Below are 21,591 nucleotides of genomic sequence, written 5' to 3' on the forward strand. Positions count from 1 at the left end.
AGTGAGAAACGATTTAATTCTAAACCAGAGTAAATTATGGTTGGACTAGGGAGTGAGGAGAAGATGGTGTTCTAGATCAGTCAGAGCAGGAGCAAAAAGAACAAAGTGACATTTTCTGGTCTGAATTGTAGTTGGAGAATATGGGCATGTAGAATGGGACCTTACTCTAGGGAGTCTTTCAACATTTAGAGTTTGTAACTTGTCAAATTTGCATACTTTTATCCAGGGCAGGATATCTTGAAGCTTTTGTTCATCATTTATTCTTTAATGAGTATTGTGTCAGATTTGTCCTTGGCACTTGGGCCTAGGAGAGTGAACAAATCTGACAAAAACCGTCTTTAGACTAGGTCCTATTTGGGGTGACGACGATAAAGTCAATTCAGTAAACAAAATAAAACATGCACAGTATTTCAGATGGTAAAAGTTTCCACCCCTAGACCTCATTTTGAAGGGATACTGTGGATCATGGTGAGCTATACCAGCTTGCTTTTGCTCAGGTAATAGTCTCAAATTTTGTTGGTGGTCCCATCACATCTTTTATGTGTCCCAACTCCAGGTATCAAGCTTGGCAAGCATGTCAAAAAAGCTAAAAGTAACCTTCAAGTTACTTTTGCTTCCAAAACTAACTTTCTTAATTCACTTTTGAGATAATATTCCATTGACAGTGTGAGAGATTGTTCATTTTAGGCTTTTAGGATATGAAGAAATATAATAAGTTTAGATTCTTTTGTTGTTTTATTGCAGGTGAAATATATGGAGGAAGAGCGAAATTTTACCACGGAGCAGGTGACTGCTATGCTTTTGTCTAAACTGAAGGAAACAGCAGAAAATGTTCTTAAGAAGCCTGTCGTTGACTGTGTTGTTTCGGTGAGTTTGAATCCCTACACCTTGTTTGGGGACTTGGATGAGGAAGCAAAAGTTGTTAATTACAAATAAAATTGCTTTTGGCCTTAGGTTGTAATGGCTATTTTAAGAATTAATTGAACTAGTTCTCATTTCCTTGAATTTTTTTTTTGTGCTCCTTAGTTTTTGCTCATGCTTCTGTTACTTTGTCTATTTAAAGACTTACCTCTAAGCCCACTTCTTCCAAAAAGATTCCTTCCAGCACCTAGCATACTGCCTTGCACATGGCAGCTACTTGTTTGTTGAATTAGTTGAATACTCTCAATTAGAAATGCTGTCTTTTTCTCCATTTCTATCTCTATGTCTTTGCTGTTTCTGTATCCAGCACTAAAGGCAAAGCAACAGTAGACTTCATTTTGTCTTTTCTGTATCCCTATTTAGGTGGAAGCCTGGCTGTTTGTAGCGTTGTGCTTGTATGGTGGAGTCCTTAGGGACTGTTGAAATTGGGGTGGTTGTATTGGCTTTGCCGCTGAATTTCCTCACTGCATGTTGTTATCTGATACTTTAGCTCTGCTGTAACCTCTTTTGTCTTAATGTTGGTGTGTTGACTGGCAAAGCAAGGACTGTTGGCGGTATATTTCACCCCATAATCTTTTGTCTGATGGATTCTTTGGTGCTTGGCTATCAGATAAAGTACTACTGACTTTGCTCGGGAAGAATTGGTTTATGACTCATAATCCACATTCTGGGTATGCAAAGAATGAAAGTGCTGTTTCCTTTAAAGAGCTCAGCTTCAATACAATCACTGTATTTCTTAGATGGTTTCTGTCTTTCCCAAATCTCTGTTATACTGGCAGGTTTGTTCCGTTTCCCGCATCTACAGTCCTAACTTTGATCCTGAAATTTACTCAGTGTACAAGTGAAATTCATGTAAAAAGGCCAGAATGCTTGAGTGACCTCCAACTTTTGGGATTAAGTTAAAAGATGATAGGGTGGAAAGGGACAGATTGGGATTTCAAAATGTAGAATAGATAAACAAGATTATACTGTATAGCACAGGGAAATATATACAAGATCTTATGGCAGCTCACAGAGAAAAAAAATGTGACAATGAATATATGTATGTTCATGTATAACTGAAAAATTGTGCTTTACACTGGAATTTGACACAACATTGTAAAATGATTATAACTCAATAAAAATGTTTAAAAAAAAGGTGATTGACTAAGTCATGTGTTGGGGTCCTCAAGACTTCACTGAGTTGTGATGATTGGCTAGGAGGATTCACAGGACTCAGAAAATAGCCATATTCACAGCTAAGATTTATTATAGCTAAAGGATACAGTGCAAAATCAAAGGAAAAAGGCACATGGACAGTGCTGGAGGAAACCAGATGGAAGCTTCCATTGGAGTCACACCAGAATTGCTTAATTCCTCCAGCAACATGTTGTGACAGTACAAATGAAATGTTATACACGAGAGAAGTTCTACCTGAGCCTAGGAGTCCAGGGTTTCTGTTGGGGGTCAATCACATAGGCATACTCTGCCTCATATGTACCAAAATCCCAGACTCCTGCAAGGAAATTAAATATGCAGCATAAACTATGTTGTATAAACAGTTTAGGCGTAGTGAGACACTCTTTATCATTTAGGGAGATTTCTCTATCAATTTAGGGAGCTATTTATTATTTAAATTCCTAGATGCCAGGAAAGGGCCAGTCTTGCCATTACAACCTTTCTAAGGATAGCCATCTATGGCCTGTATGTGAATTTCTGCACAGTCACTGCTTTACCTCCTGTTACTGTGGTATATTTGATTGCTATTTAAATAGGGCATATTTTACTTTATTTATAAATTGATCATTTTTGTTAAAACATAAGCTTTATTTTTTGGGGAAGGTAATTACAGCCTTTGTGTAAAAATCAAATGTGTAAAAGGGTGTATAGAAAGCTTCAGCATCTACCTAGTAAGTAAGTTTTCCTTTCCAGAGGTTACCAGTTTTACCACTTTGTTACAGATCTTTTGAGAGGTTTTTATGTACCCAAGCAAATAGGCATGGTTCTTTTTTACTTTCATTTTTCTTTTAACAAATTTTGGACAGGTTATCTTGTATTTGTTTCATAGCTGTAAGAAGTGCTTTATTTCTTTCAGTGGCTGCAGAGTGTCCCATTTTATGCATGTACCATAAACTGTTTAACTCATCTGTTTTTGTTGGATGTCCAGGTTGCTTCCAGATTTTTTTTTAATTGCAGAGAATGCTACAAATGGATAAACTTGAACAAATACCGTTTTGCTCTTATGTGATAAGTTAATAGGATTTATAGGCTAAATTCCTAGAACTGCTGGGACAAAGGATGTTATTTTTAATTTTAACAGCTGTTGTTTAATTGCCTTTTAAGGAATTTGTTCTAATTTACTCTTACATCAGCAATGCGTGAAAGGATTTGTTTGACCACAGCCTCACCAGCACAGCTTATTTGGTGTATTAGATAATTCAAATAGGTGAATAATGGTATCAAAATGTATGTGATTTAAATATTTCACTCGTTAAGTGAACTTGGCCATTTTAAAATTTATGAGCTATTTTCTATTTCCCTTTCTGTGAGATAGTCTTACCCTTTGCTCATTTTGTTTTGAGTTTATGGTCTTCATTTTGATTTGTAGTTCTTCATATATTAGGAATGTTAGCTCTTTGCTCTTTTATGATGTAAGTCGCAAATATTTTTCCCATTCGGTCATTAGAATTTTTAATGAGTCAAATATATCAATCTACCTCTCCCCCTTGTTTCTTTTAGGCTTTGTGTTAGATTTAGAAAATCTCTTCTTACTCTGATGGTAAAGATTCCCTTCGATTCTGATACTTAACGATTTTTTTTTGTAAACATTTCTTTGATTAGAAATACATTTTGGTATCAGGTGTGTAGTAAGGATGCAGCTTTTAATATTTTTCTTCATGAATATCCATTTGTTCCAAGACTACTTAGTAGTCTAACTTTTCCCTACTAGTTTGAAATACTTCTTTGATTGTAAACAGAATAAATTTATGTCCATTAACTTCCAAATTTTTTTAATAGGTTCCTTGTTTCTATACTGATGCAGAAAGACGATCAGTGATGGATGCAACACAGATTGCTGGTCTCAATTGCCTGCGATTAATGAATGAAACTACTGCAGGTAAAAGACTTAACTAGAATTTCTGACTTACTCAGTCTTGAAGGTTGTAAAATATTAAAACCCTAGGTTTCTTGTTATTTATTTTGCTTGGAGCACTTAACACCTGTGTACCATAGTATTTTTGGATACTCTGTCACATATGAAGATTCATCTGAGAAGTGCTTTTTCTGTATCCTCGTAGTACTTACTTTGATATTTAATCACATGCTTGTTTGGAAAGGTGGAATCAGATGGATGTGGAGTATAAAGCAGAATTTCAGAGGGCAGAATATGTGGAAGTGTTGAGATGGCATGTTAGGTAGAAGAAATGTTAGAAAATATGTTTGGATAAGTGGGGGCAGTGGTTCGGGGAAAATTGCCAATCATTGTAACTGGAAATTGGAAATGTTTAGGAAGCTAAGTGATTGTCAGCATTTAATTCTTTGAAGTTAATGTTCTTCATGAATAAATCATGCAAAGCTTATGAAGATGTTAATTCTTTCTAAGACATAGCATGTGATGCAGTCCCGTTGACAGTATGCACTCTGTTTTTTCTACTTAAATGAACTTTAAATTTAGTACTTAAATGATAATATTATGTTTAATTTTTTTTTAATGTAGTTGCTCTTGCATATGGAATCTATAAGCAAGATCTTCCTGCCTTAGAAGAGAAACCAAGAAATGTAGTTTTTGTAGACATGGGGCATTCTTCTTATCAAGTTTCTGTATGTGCATTTAATAGAGGAAAACTTAAAGTAAGTATTTTTTTTTTTCCAGAAGGCTATTTTAAGTGGTAATTAGGAATTTATTAGAGACAACTTAAAATAATTGATTAAAGAATTTTCTTTCACTAACGGGAACTTGCTCTGAGCCATCTGAACTAGAAACTAGATGTGTAGGGGTGAGGTGGAAGTTGTAAGCCCAAAAAAATTTATCAGGAGTTGACATGGTGTGAAGCAAAGAGCACAGTCCTTGAGGAAAAAGCTCTTTAAGATTCCTGAATTTACTCTTATCTATAATGTGGGGAAAAAAAGTGCTTGCCTTGCAGGATTCTTTTAACTTGTAATCCCTTGGTATATCTTACACTAAGGATTGAGGAGATGACGAAGCTCTTCTCTTTTTGCTCTTAAGGTTTTGAGTGTTCTGGGAACATGCTGGAGGGACTAGAACTTATGTGACCGGAAGAAAACAGACTAGGAGTGATAGTCTAGATTTTGGGAAAGCTTCGAGCTCTGGAGAAAGCAGTTTTGTACACAGAACAGTCTAGCCTATTTTAATGGCAAAGAGAAACCTGAGGGTGATGATGGTTTGATGATGGTCAGAGTTGAATTTTATGATATACGGTAGTTCCTCAGTGGAGTATAAAATCAGTTCTCTAGCTTGGTAGTTTTATCTAGAATTTTTGTAGGAACCAAGTTTTTTTGTTTTTTTTTTTTAAAGTATATGCTTTAATGATTTGGCTTGTATATTGAGGTTCTTGGTGCCAAGGTCTAAACTGGCTTTCTTCCCCCAATTTGGGGATTGATTGGATGGGGACCGTCTATCCCAGAGTAAGTATTAGGTTTGGAGGGCATTTTGTTTCTCTTTGTTACAGTCCCGTTTGAAAGCTGAACTTGGATTCTGGTTTATTAGTTTCTGTTTTTGTTGTTGTTGTTGTTTTTTTTTAAATATAAAGAAAGCAGGTCTTTGGAGTGGTTGGGAAATAAGAGGTTTGTGATTTTTACAGATACAAATGTGGACCAAGTATAATTCTTTATGTTTAAACTTTTAATCACGAATAGGATTATTTTTGCATTCCATTCTATACTCTCAGCTTTTAAAACAGAAGATGTTGGCCTTAGTTAAACCTTGTCTTCGAGGCAGAGTGATAAGTATTCGTGATTATCTGCTCTGTTTTCCCCCCTAAATTATTCTTCAGTCTCAGCTGTCACCTGTCACGTTTCCAATTATAATTAAAATTTCATTATCAGAATACTTACTATAAAATCATACCAAATTTGGAAACGTGTGAAGAAAAAACATAATCTACTCTTAACAATTTGGTGTATTTCATTCTAGTCTTTTATGAAAACAAAATTAGAATTACACTGTATTCCATTCTATGTCTTTTTTAAAAAAATCTTCACATAATATTAAATGCTGTGAGGAAATTTTCTTAATCTTTGAAGAGATTGTTTTAAGGGTGTTTGTTTAGCATACCTTCTATTTTAAAGTCTGGTTGTAACTGGTTTGCTTCTAATCTGCTGGAGATTTAGAAAACAGATAACTCAAGCTAATTAGTCTTCTGTGGTAAATAGAAACAAAGTTAAGGCTTTTGCATCTTTTTGGTGGTAAACTGCACAGAGCTAAATTAAATAAGCCTTTGGTATTTACAGTTTTGTGGTAAACTATAACTGTATGTGCCATGTTAGTGTATCTGGCCTTGGATTGTAATTGTTGTTTGGAGTCAGAATGGTGTTGTGGAGAAGGCACAGCTTTTGGAATTGAGATCAGGTTTTTAATTCTACTTCTACCACTTATTGTCTCTGTGATTTACAGATTATTTGATCTGCATAGGTATGTAACATCATCTGTAAATCGCGTATTACAATGTCTCCTTTCATAGTGATTGTAACCATGATTAAATGACACATGCACTGTTGCCTTGTTTTAACCTTCATGTCCCTTCCACTCCTTTCTATTAAAACTTACCAGTTAAATATATATCATGATGAAATTTTAAATTGATGGATTAGTTTTAAAATTATCCTCTTTTTTTGAAAGGTTCTGGCCACTGCATTTGACACAACACTGGGAGGCAGAAAATTTGATGAGGTGCTAGTAAATCACTTCTGTGAAGAATTTGGGAAGAAATACAAGCTAGACATAAAGTCCAAAATCCGTGCATTATTACGACTGTCTCAGGAATGTGAGAAACTAAAGAAATTGATGAGTGCAAATGCTTCAGACCTTCCTTTGAGCATCGAATGTTTTATGAATGATGTTGATGTATCTGGAACTATGAATAGGTAACCATATTAATATTTTGATGGTAAATTGAACTGTGGTATTTCTCTACTTGTATTAGCCTTAATTAGCTAATGGTCGAAATCATCTTGGTTGTTACATGATCATTTCAGTTCTGTAGGTAAAAATTTAGGTTCCTGCCTTTTACGTGAAGACTGGGTTTGGTTATTTTAATGATGTGTAGACTACTGTGTTTTTCTGAATAATTGAATATTCCAGGAAATTGGTAGTTCTTTATGTGTGCATGAGTTACCAGTTTTCATAAGTTCAAGGCAAAGTACTTTAATGCACTGAATTTGCTTTTGTCATTGAGAAATTGATGTTTTGTTTTTGAGTCGTTCAGTATCACTTGAGGACAACAGGTCTTCTTGTACAATACTGTAAGAATTCTGGGTAATTGATATTTCAAGACTACTCTCCGCAATACCCAGAATGTTACTCTTAACCTGGTTAGGTTGCTTAGTTGTTCAAGTTGTGAACTCTACTGGTAGAATTCAGGCAAGACTGATGGTTTGTTCAGGGAAATGTGGCTTGAGCTATCCTCAGAAAATTGAGATGGAACTAGAATTGCTTCTAATCTGCTAGAATTAGATTATTGTGCCTGGTAACCAAATTTGTAGTCACCTTTTTCTTCTACTTGAAAGTGATGATTTTCTTTTTTATTTAACAGCAGTTTTTTTCTGTGTATATCTGTTAAGGGGAATCAGTGTGTGGCTTTCACTTAACATAATGTTTTCCAGGTTCATCCATGTTGTAGTATATATTAGTACATCACTGCTTTTCATGGCAAATAATACTCCATTTGTGTGGCTGTACCACATTTTATTTATCCATTCATCGATTGGTGGACGTTTGGGTTTCCACCTTCTAGCTATTGTGAAGAATGCTTCCATGAATATTCAAGAATAAGTTACTTGATACCTTGTTCTCAGTTCTTTTGGGTGTATAGCTAGGAGTAGAATTGCTGGGTCATGTGGCAATTTTATGTTCAGCTTTTTGAGGAATTGCCAAACTATTTTCAGTGTGTCCAGTGCATCTGTAGTGGAAGTGCACACTTCCCTTCTAAAAGTTCAGAAATATTTCACATAAAAATAAGTAAAATACAGTTACCATATGATTAAGTAATTCCACTTGTGAGTGTATACCCAAGAGAAAAACACGTCTACACAAAAATTCATACATAAATGTTCCTAGCAGCATTACTCATAACAGCCCAAAACAGGAAACAGCCTAAATGCCCATCAGCTGATAAAATAGGTAAACAAAAGGTGGTATGTCCATACAATGGAATACAATAGAATATTATTTTTTATTTGGCAGTTTTAAAAATATTGTACAGATGCATACTATAACATGGAAGAATCTTGAAAAGTTTATGCTAGATGAAAGAAAGAAGTTACAGTGGACTACACCTTATGTAACACTATTTGTATGAAATGTCCAGAGCGAGTGGTTGCCTAAGGTTAAGGGATTGGTGGGGCATTGGGAGAATAATAGTTAGTGGTGATGAAAATGTTATATTTTAGGGTGAGGAAAATGTTTTAAAATTGATAATGGCAATATTAGCACAATTCACCGTTTACTAAAAGCCACTGAATTGTGCACTTTAAATGGGTGAATTCTGTGGTATGTGAATTATGTCAATAAAACTTTTTTTTAAGAGCCAACCTCTACCACTGCTACTGCCATCCTTCTAGAATGCTCTCTATACTTTTGCTTTTCATGTTTTTATTATGGACATTTTCAAATATGCAGAACTGAAAGAATTTTACAGTGACTGTCCTTATCCTGCCACTTAGGTTCTACTGATGATATTAACTGTCCTTTTTTTTTTTTTTTTTAAAATAGAGGTACTGGGGATTGAACCCAGGACCGCATGCATGCTAAGCATGTGCTCTACCACTGAGCTATTTCCGTCCCCCCAATATATTAACTATTATTTTATCACATACCTGTTTATCTATCCTTCTGTCTATCCTTTTATCTATTGATGCGTATCAAATTAACTCACAGATGTATGTCTATACACTTAAGTATGCATATTAACCAGAGTTTAATACTTGTAGTTTATAATATTTTACCATAGATACACTTTTATATAATGACATGCTCAAGTTTTAAGTGTCATTTGCTGAGTTTCGACAACTGCATACATGTTTGTAAACCACTATTGTCATCTTTAAAAAATTTTCTAAGGCGTCTATCCCCAAGAGGTGATAAAGTTTTCCATTTTTAGGGGCTATAGATTACACTTACTTGTTCTAGAACTTCTTATAAATGGAATCATAGAGTAGATAGTATTTTCTGTAAGGCTTCTTTTGCTCAGCATAGAACTTGGAATTTATTTAGTTGTTGGATATATCATTTGTTCTTTCTTGTGTGTTGCTACCTAGTCTGACATTGTAGGTTTATTATTTTCTTCTGTTGAAGGACACTGGCTCTTTCCAGTTTTTTACTATTAGGAATAAAAGTAATTTTAAATTCCTACCAACATGTCAAGAGTTTTGGTTGCTATACATCCTCACCAGTATTGGTATTAGTCATCTAGAATTTTTGCCATTCTGGTGGTTATGTTCTGTACCTCTACTTTTTTTTTATCGAGATGTAATTCATAAAAGTCACACTTAAAGTATATAATTCAGTATAATTTTAGTATATTAACAGAATTGTGCAGCCATTACCATAACCTAATTTTAGAATATTTTAATCACCTCATAAAGAATCTCTAAATGAGCTGTCAAGCTGTGAAAAGACATGGAGAAACCTTAAATGCGTATTTCTAAGCAAAAGAAGTCAATTTGAAAAGGCTACATTCGTTCTGTATGATTCCAACCATATAACATTCTAGAAAAGGCAAAACTATGGAGACAGTAAAAAGATCAGTGGTTGGGAGGGAGGATGAACAGGTGGAGTACAGAGGATTTTTAGGGTAATGAAGTTACTCAGTATGGTACTGTAATGGTAGATACTTAAACATTTGTCAAACCCTGTAGAGCCCTAATTTATACTGTCATATGTATCAGTATTGGCTCATCAGTTAGGAAGGTATGTCACTAATGCAAGATAGGGGAACTGGGTCTGGTGGATAAGGGTTATATGAGAATTCTATGCTTTTGGTTTATTTCTCTATAAACCTAAAACCAATCTAAAAAATAGCAATTAAAGGGAAAAAACATGTACCCAGTAGCTGTCTTTCCCCATCTTTTCTTCCTTCCCCAAGCCCTAGGCAGTTGTTAACAACTTTCTGTCTCTTTGGATTTACCAGTTTTGAACATTTCATATAAATGCAGTTATATATGTCCTTTTGTGATTGACTTATTTCATCTAGTGTAACATTTTAAAAGTTCATCCATGTTTTAACATGTATCAGTCCCTTTTATTGTATTCCTTCCTTTTTGCTGAGTACACTTCATGGACTTTAGGGTTTTTCACACTTTTTTGCCTGTTATGAATAATGCTACTGTGAACATTCATGTTCAGATTTTTTGTGATCGCATGTTTTAATTTGTCTTGGATATATACCTAGGGTGGAATTGCTGGGTCATATGGGAACATTATGTTATACACTTTGAGGAATTGCCAGACTTTTCCCATCATTTTACGTTCCCATCAGGAATGTGTATCTGATCTAGTTTCTCTATATCCTTGCCAATACTTTTTATCTGTCTTTTTGACTGTAGCCATTTATTCTGCAAAAAAGTGGAATGTGATTTAATCCCCCTCCCCCCCTTTTCATAGAGGCAAATTTCTGGAGATGTGTGATGACCTCTTAGCTCGAGTGGAGCCACCACTTCGGAGTGTTTTGGAACAGGCCAGTAAGTATTTTTGTGATTGAATTGTTCATCTTGTGCTCTTTGGAAAATGATGTCTGTTACTCTTTTTGGAAAATGTCACTCTTTTTTTCAGTTTATATGGATTTTCACTTTATGAACTACCTCAGTGCTATATTGAACTTGTTTTTATCTTGCTTTACTCTTGAAGTACCCTCCACCCCACCCAAGTAATCTTTTGATGATAGTGTCTAGGGAAATCTAATAGTTTTCCCAGGAAACCTACTTCAGATTCAAAGATGGATTTAACATCTCAGTTACTTCATGGTGGTAAAAATTGTTTTTAGCAATGTTACATTGGTAGTCGTGTAGGTTTATCTGTCAGTGAATCTTTTGCTGAACAAGAGATAAGTAAAGGGAGGATATGATAACCAGGTACTTAATCGAATAGGATGCTTTAATTTTATATTGGGCTAAAGGTGGAAGTTTGATTTGGAAGTATTTTACTAATATTCCCCTAAAGCTTTGACAAACCGTTTCCTAAAGTCTGTTCTTGCCCTAGTTGCTGACTGTTTCATACTGTTGAGATGTACTGTAATCTTGACACAGGCTGAACTATTAAATCAGAATGATTATGACAAAATGGGCATGTTCTTTCCATACTAGGATAGCCCATTTCTTTAAATAGCCCTTCTCAACAAATTGTCAGTGTTGCATAAAATATGACCAGGAAACCAGGTGGTATTAAGAGGTATTTTATGAGTGACAGCAGAGCCTTGGTGTTTGCATACCTTCTGATGTGAGAAGACTGTACTTGTGTTATAATCTGGGCTATGCTTATGCTCTGATTGGAGTGCTGGGGTGGGGACTAGATGTGCTTCTGAATAACTTTTTTTTTCTTACGTGATGTTAGGAATAATCCAGTATTTTGAGGCCCATTTATTTCTCTGTGGCTAGCGTAACTATTGATGTTTTAATAACTTGTATGAGACTGTTTCTGAGATTGCAGGACTTGTACACACTGTAGGACGTTTGGTATTCTGACCCTCACCTCTTAAGTGCCAACATTGTTGTGCCCTGCCCTCATTATTTTGAGCATCAAAACGTAACTGTCTGCTTTAGCTGACGCACAGCTATGCATGTGTGCATGTGTTGTGGAGGGGTAAGGAGTGTGAGATTTTGTTATACATCTGTGAGTTATTTTATTGTGGTTAGATGTTATACTGCTCTTTTATTTGATTGTAAAATACTAATGTAAAGATTCTTTTAATATAAATATTCTGATCATTTTAAAATAGAGTTAAAGAAAGAAGATATTTATGCAGTGGAGATAGTTGGTGGTGCAACACGAATCCCTGCAGTGAAAGAGAAGATCAGTAAATTTTTTGGTAAAGAACTTAGTACAACACTAAATGCTGATGAAGCTGTTACTCGAGGCTGTGCATTGCAGGTGAGCTTGCTTTCTCACAGGTTGCTCTTTACAGGCAACTGTAACAATATAGCAGTGGTTTTTTGTATCCAGCTAGTCTAAGGTTAGCTCAGGGTGATCTCAAGGTCTAAGATTTTGAAAGGTTTTTTTTTAAAAATTGTTATCAGAGGTGGCATTCATAGATGAAATTATACTCTAGAACATGTAATAAGATGAAATAATTTACTGGAAACATAGATAAGCTTGAAATACCACTGGAATTTGGCTTATTTATTGTATGAAGTAGTGTTGTACATGAGTTAAATAAAGATTGAAGTTAATGAAAAAATGGTAAGGAATAGCTAGATTAATATGGATAATTTGACAAATGATAGACATTTGTAAGAGCATTTATTCAGATACTGTTAAATTGTTAAGGTAAATACTTAAAAGCCATTGATGATGGTCTTCTGAAGTCATTATTTATAGGTCTTGTGATAATTAGTTCATAATGTGTACTTGCCAAATGGAATTCTAAAATTATTATTCTAGTGTGCAATCTTATCGCCTGCTTTCAAAGTCAGAGAATTTTCTATCACTGATGTAGTACCGTATCCAATATCTCTAAGATGGAATTCTCCAGCTGAAGAAGGGTCAAGGTAATAATGTTTATTAATCATTTTTATACTGAAAAGTTGTCTCAATAAAGTAGTACTCTCCATTTCAACTTACACAAAATAATATTTTGTTACAATACATGAAGCAAAGTGATTACTTGGTTTAGTCATCAGAATAAATCTGTGTCCTTATTAGTTTCCAGTATTTGATCTGCTGAAATAATTGATGCCTTTTATGTGCTGGTTGAAATATATAAGTGTTTCAAATAGACCATATATATATCTATCTACACACACACGTACATATATATATATATACACACACATTTTTTTTTCTTGGAGACTCTTATCTGGAAATGATGCCAGCTTTCCTAACCATTCAGGCAAATACTGCCCCCCCTGAAAACCTCAATCTCAGAGACAGGCTGTTAGTTCCTGGTAGAGAGTCTCCAGAGGTACCACCTGTCAGTTCAGAGTGTTGAATAATTACAAAGCTAGAACACATGGGTAAAAGTGTTAGAAATGTCCTAAATTTGTGTTTTTGTCTTTTTCCTCCATTCAGTGACTGTGAAGTCTTTTCAAAAAATCATGCTGCTCCTTTCTCTAAAGTACTCACGTTTTATAGAAAGGAACCTTTCACACTTGATGCTTATTATAGCTCTCCTCAGGATTTGCCCTATCCAGATCCTGCTATAGGTAAGTAAAGAGTTGGGAATGGAAAAAAAACAAGTTACGTGTACTTGGGAGAACTGGGATAGCAAAGCAAGTAGAATATGCTGAAATTTAGGTATTTTAGTTTACAAATAAAAACCTCTTCCAGTCTTGGTACCAGGTGAGAACCAGCAGGATTGTTTAATTGAATCTCCTTTTGTGGGCTGTAGTTCTTGGTAAATGTGTGTTGTTGTTACACCTTGTGCTTAATGTGGTGCTGGTTACTGAAAGGAGTCTGACCCTAACATAGTTATAAGATGTACAAAGAAAAATCATTAGGAAATTGTGATATCAGTATCATAGGTTATAGACCATGTTGGCTTGAGTCTTCATGGACTCTAAGAAACTTCAAGTCTGGAAATAAAACCAGTTGAGGAGAAAAACTAGTTACGTGATAATTATAAAACTGGACTACGTGGGTAAGGTATTAGGAATATCCTGAATGGTACTTAGAAACTTGAAAAGTTAACATACTTTATTTTCCTCGTGTGTAAAAATCAGAAATAAGCATGAAAATTCATGCTTTACAGAGTTTTTTTTTTTTTTTTTTTTTTTTAAGTTAAAAAGCATAAGTAAATCTTTGGTATAGTAACAGTCTAGAAATGGCAGCTTCTTGGTAAGTGATAAGCAGTATGGAATCACTGGTTTTTTTTTTTTTTTTTTCATCAGAGGACATTGTGGCAGATCTGTTACAGGAGTTTATCTGGCAGTAGCATATAAAGATGAACTGGAATAAGGCTGGAGGGGAAGGACATGTTTGAAGAGTTAGGAGACACTTAAGTCCTTACTTGGGACAAGATAGTGAGAGTTTGACTTTATGTGAAAGAGGAAGGAGAAATCTGATGATTTAGTAAGACTCAAAGAGTGCCCACTTGGCTTATTTGAAGTAGCATATTACTGACTTTTCACTGAGAAATGGACATAACCTGGCAGTATGGGTGTAAGTTTGTGTTAGAATTCATCCTCTTAGATTATGTGTTCTCTTTTGTCTTTCATATGTCCCTAGCTCAGTTTTCAGTTCAGAAAGTCACTCCTCAGTCTGATGGCTCCAGTTCAAAAGTGAAAGTCAAGGTTCGAGTAAATGTCCATGGCATTTTCAGTGTGTCCAGTGCCTCTCTAGTGGAAGTGCACAAATTTGAGGAAAATGAGGAACCAATGGAAACAGATCAGAATGCAAAGGAGGAAGAGGTAATCTGGACATTTTATACCATTTTAGGCCATTTATAATGGCTCAGGTAATACTTGTCTAGAAACTCCAGCAGATGGACTGGGTGACAAGGGAGGAACATTGTGACAAAGCTGCTGAGAATAGGTTTGCATGTGTCCTGTTCCCCCATTATGTGTGGACTAGTGCAGAGTCCTTATACAGAATTTATATAGAAATGGGACATAGTTGGCTTCCTCCTGCAGACCATGCACTTCTCAATTTGGGTTTTTTTTTTTCTATATATGTAAGTACATTTTTTTAAATTGAAGTATGGGTTATTCTTTATTCCTTCTGATTACTGAAGAATGCTTTGAGTCTTGGTTGATTATTTTCACAAGTAATGTAGAATTCACACTTAGTGGAATCATGCATTGGGTCTTGTCCTTATTGTGTATCAAAATTAAGGCTTTATGAAACTACAGATGTTTGGGTCTCAGTCTCATCCCCACAGATTTTGAATTGGTCTGGGCTAGGGCCCAGGTGTCAGTTCTTAAAGCCTCTGAGGTCATTCTCATGTGCTGCAGGCATTGAAAGCCATTATGATTCAGTTTCTCTACAGACTTCTCCCTTCTTTATCATTATTGTTAGGCTTTGTTCTTTTAACAGAATTCTAAAGGTGTTCACCTCTCCTAATGCACACAATGGTTGTACTTTTGAGGATGGAAAGGCTGATTTAAAAACTAGTAGAAAAAGTTAAGACTTGTGAGGAATTCCTTCATGAAGAAGCTAGGAGAAACTCATACTCTCTTGGAAGTTAACTGTGTTAAATATTGCCACATTGTGTACTTAGGAGTACTGTTAGAGTTTACAAAGTAGTTCTCCAGCCACTATTATTTATCTAAGATAGGGCAAATGACATCTCCATTGTATAGATGTATTAACTGAGATGCAGAGAGGAAAACTTTTTGTGTTCTAAATATAACATGTGTGTCGTAGCTGGAATTGGAGTCTGGGTTGTCATCTTGCTGGTACTTGAGCAGGAATCCCATACCATGTGATTTTGCCAATGTGTCCTGAAGGTTGCTTAGTCTTTCACTAGAATTTTCCTAGTTTCAGGATTTGATGTGATCTGTTTTTCAGAAGATGCAGGTGGACCAGGAGGAACCACATGTTGAAGAGCAACAGCAGCAGACACCAGCAGAAAGTAAGGCAGAGTCTGAAGAAATGGAGGTATAAATTGTATTTTTGTTTTGTGTAGTGTGATACTATTTTTATTTTAACAAGTTGTATATAGGGGTACACATGTTTATATAGTTGGCTAAATAGATGTTCTCAAGTATACAGGATAAGGTTTAAAAGTGAAGTTTGTCTCAATATATTCTTTTACAAGTTTTTCATATTTTATTTACTTTTCTATTGAGATACAACTTACATATAGTAAAGGACACAAGTCTCAAGTATAAAAGCTAAAAAAATTTTATATATGTAAACTCCTATGATCAGTTGTATTTTCTAAAGAGAACTTAACAATATTTCCAGTCCCATGTGGCTTTCTCACAATGACTTGCCACTTCCCCATCAAGTTCAAAGTCTGTGTCGCTTTCTTTTGTACCTGAGCAGGCCTTTGTGACCACCTCAACAAATTAAGTGTGGAGATAATATGCTGTGTGACTGTCTAAATTGTATGTATGATATACAGTCTTTTCACATACATGATTTTGGTTGAGATACCATGTCTTGAAAGGTAGTTATATTAGAAATCTTCATTATTTGAACAGTCTTAAAGCAAGATTTTGTAGTATGTTTGCAAAGTATGTTTGGCACAATGGTCTTTGGACTTTAGTCTGGTTGGTATGTGGGAAGAAGGCACTCAGAAACCTTAGTTTTATTAGGTTATTGATTGGTTCATGCTGGTTTCTGAATGTTGCTAAAAATCATCCTATCTGGATTTATTCTTGATAACGAGACGTGTTTTTCTTTTTCTTCAAATTTTGTTAGTTCTCTGAAACTTGTCTTGTTGAAATAGTTTTAAATATAATTTACTGAAATATATTTTGTAAATAATATATATCCCAAGAATATGTAACATTTCTTTAACTCTGACTTTGGAGTTTTCATGTTTAAATTTTGTCATCAGCATTGAAAATAGCTTTTCTTTCAAATTATTTATACATCTCAATGTATAATCACACTTTATAAGATATTTCTGATTGTGGCATTTAAAAATACTTGGACAGAGCCTTTAGGATGCTTAAGTCTGTCAGCCATTTAAATGTTAGTTAACAAATTTGAATTACTTTCCTTTAGCTGTGCAAATAATTGTAAAAAAAGAATATAATGGATGAGGAAATCATGCTCCCAGATGCTTTAGTGTACTATAGGCTTTTTGTAAGGTGAAAGACCTGTTTTGGAGGAGGAGGAAAGAGAGGTGGACCCCGCCCCCAAATGCTTTGGAGCAGTGGGAGGTTTCATGGGATTTATTTAGGTTTCTTCCATGAAGTGGCTTGAGAAATTGGTGCTTTTCATAGTATTCTAAGGGAAATAAAATACAAATGATACATAAATTGCAGCCCTGACTTAAGTTTTGGACAGGAGGTGGGGAATTGACTTTGAAATCTTGTTTCACATCATAAAGCAGATTGTATTCCAGATGAATTGGAAAGTTACAAAAAAAAAAACCAAACTGGAATGTTTTTCTAATCTGTGGGTCAGGAAGAGCATTCATAGCATAAAAGTAATGAAAGTAATCACAAAGGAAAAGAGAGTCAACAATGAAAACTTGTGTATACAAATTATATAAAATTAGAAAAAACTAGAGGAGTCAGTCACTTGGAATAATCACTGAAATCCCAAGAGAAGGTTGATGAAATATGACCAGGCAATTTGAAGAAATAAGTATGCCTTATAAATGTATGAAAAAAGGTTATTGACTCAACAAAAATAATAGATCATGGTAAGTGAATTCCTGTTTGTGCCCAAGGTACAGCAGAGTGGATCTCTTACTCCTTGTGAGAATGTAAATAGCTACAAATATTCTGGAAGTCATATTGATACTCTTTCTGCTCCTTAAAAATTTCATACCCTCTTCCCACTAATTGCCTATGCAAGTTTTTATATCTAGGTACGAGTGGAAGAAAATTGGAGGTTTTCATACGTTGGTAGTGGAATTATGGGAGGTTGTTTTTGTGTGTATGTACGTATATATGTATATAGATATGTGTTTGTGTACAGATCAGTAAAGGATCTCCAGAACTTTTCATTTTGCCAAACTGGAACTATAGCTGTTAAACAACAATTTCTTATTTCTCTATCCCTCCTCCCCCCATCCCCTGGTAGACACCATTACTTCCTATATCTATGGATTTGACTACTTATGTAATATTTATATTTTTAACTTTCCAGATATTGTAAGAAAACAAAGTTAATAGAAAAGCAAAACCAGCCTTCAAAATATGACCCATTTGGAAGCTTAAGAGTCTGTGTAATGTGTTTGTTCTTAATGATTTCTGTTGTTTTAGACCTCTCAAGCTGGATCAAAAGACAAAAAGATGGACCAACCACCTCAAGCTAAGAAGGCAAAAGTGAAAACCAGTACTGTGGACCTGCCAATTGAGAATCATCTGTTATGGCAGATAGACAGGGAGATGCTTAACTTGTACATTGAAAATGAGGTTGTTATTTTAAGTCTTTTAGAACAATAAGCCTAACAAATTAGTGTGACTATAGTGTTCAAACTCTGGGTGTATTGACCTTTGTGCATTTTTGGTTGTTTGGAGTTTGAGAACAATTTTGGGTTTTGGGTACTGGAGGGCAAGTTTAATAGATCTCATTTACATCAAAATTTTTTATGATGGTATTATGTTTTTATGGTAAAAGATCTGTTATGAGATCTTTGACATTTAGGGGAGGTATCATTTCTGTTTGGGTGTTTTGTTACGGTTGTCATTAGAGATTGGGATGTTTAAGGCCAGGGTCAGAAAAGTTGATTGGTGGGAGAAATCACTTTAGCGTTAATGGCAGCACTGCGTTTTATTAGTTCCTTCCCTGTTGCCATTCAATAAGTAACTCTAATTTATGGTGAGTGATGCAAGGTTTGGGGCCCTGGAACACAATTACTCAATTTTTGTCTGTGAGGCTTCTTACCATGTATGCATTGGATCTTAGAAAAGTTTTGTTTTACAGAACCTTTAGTATCTGTACTATGTAAATAATTTGATTTTTCTGTGTGTGTAATACAAGCAGAGTATACCCACCTTGTGACATTGAGCTAGTAGTTTCCTTAAGTTCTCTTTAATTTTTTCCTTATTTATGCTTTTGGGTTTGTGCATCTTCATATTTCTTCTATTGCTCTTTTTTTGGTTGATGTTTTTGCTCTTTATTATGAAAAATACGTGACATAAAGAAAGAGAGAAAATAGTATCATGAATTGTCACCTGGATTTTTTTTCTTGCTTTCTATTCACTTTTTTAAATTTACACGGACTAAAATTAACTCTTTTTGGTATATCATTCTATGAGTTCACATAAATACGCATAGTCATGTAGCCACCACTGCAGTCAGTTGACCTTCTGTCAGCCCCCCACCCCCGCAAAAAAATTCCCTCATTCTGCTCCTTTGTAGTGAACCCTTTCCCCATCCCAACCCCTAGTAAGCACTCATCTACATTTTACTCGTGTTTTTTTTTTTTTTTTTTTTTTTGCCTTTTCCAGAATGTCATACAAATGGAATCATCAGGGCCAGGACTAGGGTGAAACAAGTTATGTGTCTATAGAGCAGAATGTAAAGAGTCACTCGCTCTCAGGTCTGACACAGCCCTGGACACCAACCTTGCCTCATCCTACTTCTCGCCCTGGGAATCACATAGTATATGGCACTTTGTGGCTTCTTATGACTTAATGTGATTATTGCTCTTTTTTTCTAAGCACACCCACAAACTCTCACTTGGTCCTCATAATTTACTGAAGACTAATGCTTCTAGCTCTCTTCTCTTGTATGATTAGGAGAACTAAGGGGAAGAAGGCTTCTTTACTTTTGTAATTATATTGCTTCTATTTAAGAGGAACTTGTCTCAGTTTTCTGAATGTCTGATTTATACTGTTCACAGGGTAAGATGATAATGCAGGATAAACTGGAGAAGGAGAGGAATGATGCTAAGAATGCAGTAGAAGAATATGTGTACGAAATGAGAGACAAGCTTAGTGGTGAATATGAGAAGTTTGTGAATGAAGATGTAAGTATGTGACGCAATGTACCTGCTTACTGTGTGTCTCCTGGGAGCATCCTTAAATGTAGTTAAGAGGGAAGTTTGCATCTGTAGGTGTACAGTAAAATGATGAAAAATGTACTGTTTTTGGTAAAAGTTTAATATCGTTTTATTTTGTATTAGTCTTTACCCAAAGATTGGTCTTTGTGCATCACTTTTGAATATATTTGCATGCTATTGTTTACCTAGTATTTTTCTTTAAATCAGCTCACTTTTCCCCAGTGTTTATTTAACTCACTTCTTCAAAAAAAAAAAAAAGAGGTATAAGTGACATATAACTTTATATTAGTTTCAGGTGTACCACATAATGATTCATTGTATACGTTATGAAATGGTCACCACAATAAGTCTAGTTAAAACATCCATCACTATACATAGTTATAAATTTTTTTTCTTGTTAACTTTTAACATTTAATCTCTTAGCAACTTTCAAATATGCAGTACAGTATTATTCACTGTATAAGTCACTTATTTTTAAATGTAATTTATTTTATTTTTTTAAATTATAGTCAGTTATAATGTGTCAATTTCTGGTGTACAGTATAATGTCCCAGTCATTCATATACATACATATATTCATTTTCATATTCTTTTCTATTAAAGGTTATTACAAGATAAATGTAATTTTTGATTATGAAATTTTCAAACACGTTCAAATGTCCCCAAGAGTGGAGAGAATAGTGTAATGAAATCCCCCATGCCTATCGAGCAAAACAGTATCTTGTCAATATTGTTAAATATATCCAGATATATCACGGTCTGTGCCCATACCTTCATTGTTGAATCAACTGGTTTTTGATTGACTTAATTACAATGTTTCCTTCATCTTTAGGATCGTAACAATTTTACCTTGAAACTAGAAGATACTGAAAATTGGTTGTATGAGGATGGAGAAGACCAGCCAAAGCAAGTTTATGTTGATAAATTGGCTGAATTAAAAGTAGGTGACTCTTGAAAGCAGAAGTGTTTGAATCCATGCTATAGTTTCCATGGAGAGTATGTCAAAATTGGTGGGAATTCTCACGTCAAGTAATGAAGACAGGTTGAAAGTGATTGAAGAGCTGTACTTTTTATCACTTAGGTTCATTATCTTTCTCACTTTTAGAATTTGATAATAACAGAAGAATTTTTCCTGAAAATTGAGTTTAGACTTCAAATGTTTCAGTGAATTGGCGATGGAACGTATTCTTGGGAATGAAGAGAAAGACTAGCAAGATGTGTCCCTGTCCTAAAGGCACCTGTAGTGCAGTTGGAGTGGGGCTTTGTATAAGCTTTGATTCTTAATAGAGCCAGAAGCATCTGGTTTTGTATTTAAAGAATTTGATAGCTAAACCTTAGGGTTAAAAGTAAAAAGAATTATCTAAAGTTGAGGCCTTCTGTTTGGAAAAAGATACAAATGCACAAGAACTTTTTACGTTCTCTGAATTGCTTAGTTTCTTGTCAGACTGGGCCAGTGTGACTAATCTTTAGAATGGAGTTGCTTAAGGACAATGCCTGCAGTCATTCTGCAAGAATATCAGGAGCTTCCAGTGAGATCTTTACTGTTGATTTTTTAATTAACTTTTTATTATGAGAGATGTCCAACACTTGAAAATAGAAAAATAGCTTCAGCTGTTCTCAACTTATGGCCAGTTTTATTTCATTTCTGTTCCCTTCCACTGCCAGTTATTTT

The 21,591-nt window shown here is 34.9% G+C and overlaps 1 protein-coding gene across 2 annotated transcripts in view; it reads left to right on the forward strand.

Moving 5' to 3' along the window:
• HSPA4 (heat shock protein family A (Hsp70) member 4) overlaps positions 1-21,591 on the forward strand; it is a 40,082-nt gene that overhangs the window by 14,050 nt on the left and 4,441 nt on the right. For both annotated transcript variants that reach the window (XM_010971611.3, XM_045507720.2), the window contains exons 4-16: positions 745-867; positions 3,919-4,018; positions 4,619-4,752; positions 6,761-7,005; positions 10,742-10,818; positions 12,072-12,223; positions 12,734-12,840; positions 13,361-13,494; positions 14,516-14,697; positions 15,797-15,886; positions 18,175-18,327; positions 19,761-19,886; positions 20,752-20,859. In XM_010971611.3, the coding sequence (XP_010969913.1) occupies positions 745-867; positions 3,919-4,018; positions 4,619-4,752; positions 6,761-7,005; positions 10,742-10,818; positions 12,072-12,223; positions 12,734-12,840; positions 13,361-13,494; positions 14,516-14,697; positions 15,797-15,886; positions 18,175-18,327; positions 19,761-19,886; positions 20,752-20,859 (1,731 nt within the window). The remainder of the gene's footprint in view (positions 1-744; positions 868-3,918; positions 4,019-4,618; positions 4,753-6,760; positions 7,006-10,741; positions 10,819-12,071; positions 12,224-12,733; positions 12,841-13,360; positions 13,495-14,515; positions 14,698-15,796; positions 15,887-18,174; positions 18,328-19,760; positions 19,887-20,751; positions 20,860-21,591) is intronic.

This window comes from Camelus bactrianus, chromosome 3, assembly GCF_048773025.1.
Source record: "Camelus bactrianus isolate YW-2024 breed Bactrian camel chromosome 3, ASM4877302v1, whole genome shotgun sequence".
Taxonomy (NCBI): domain Eukaryota; kingdom Metazoa; phylum Chordata; class Mammalia; order Artiodactyla; family Camelidae; genus Camelus; species Camelus bactrianus.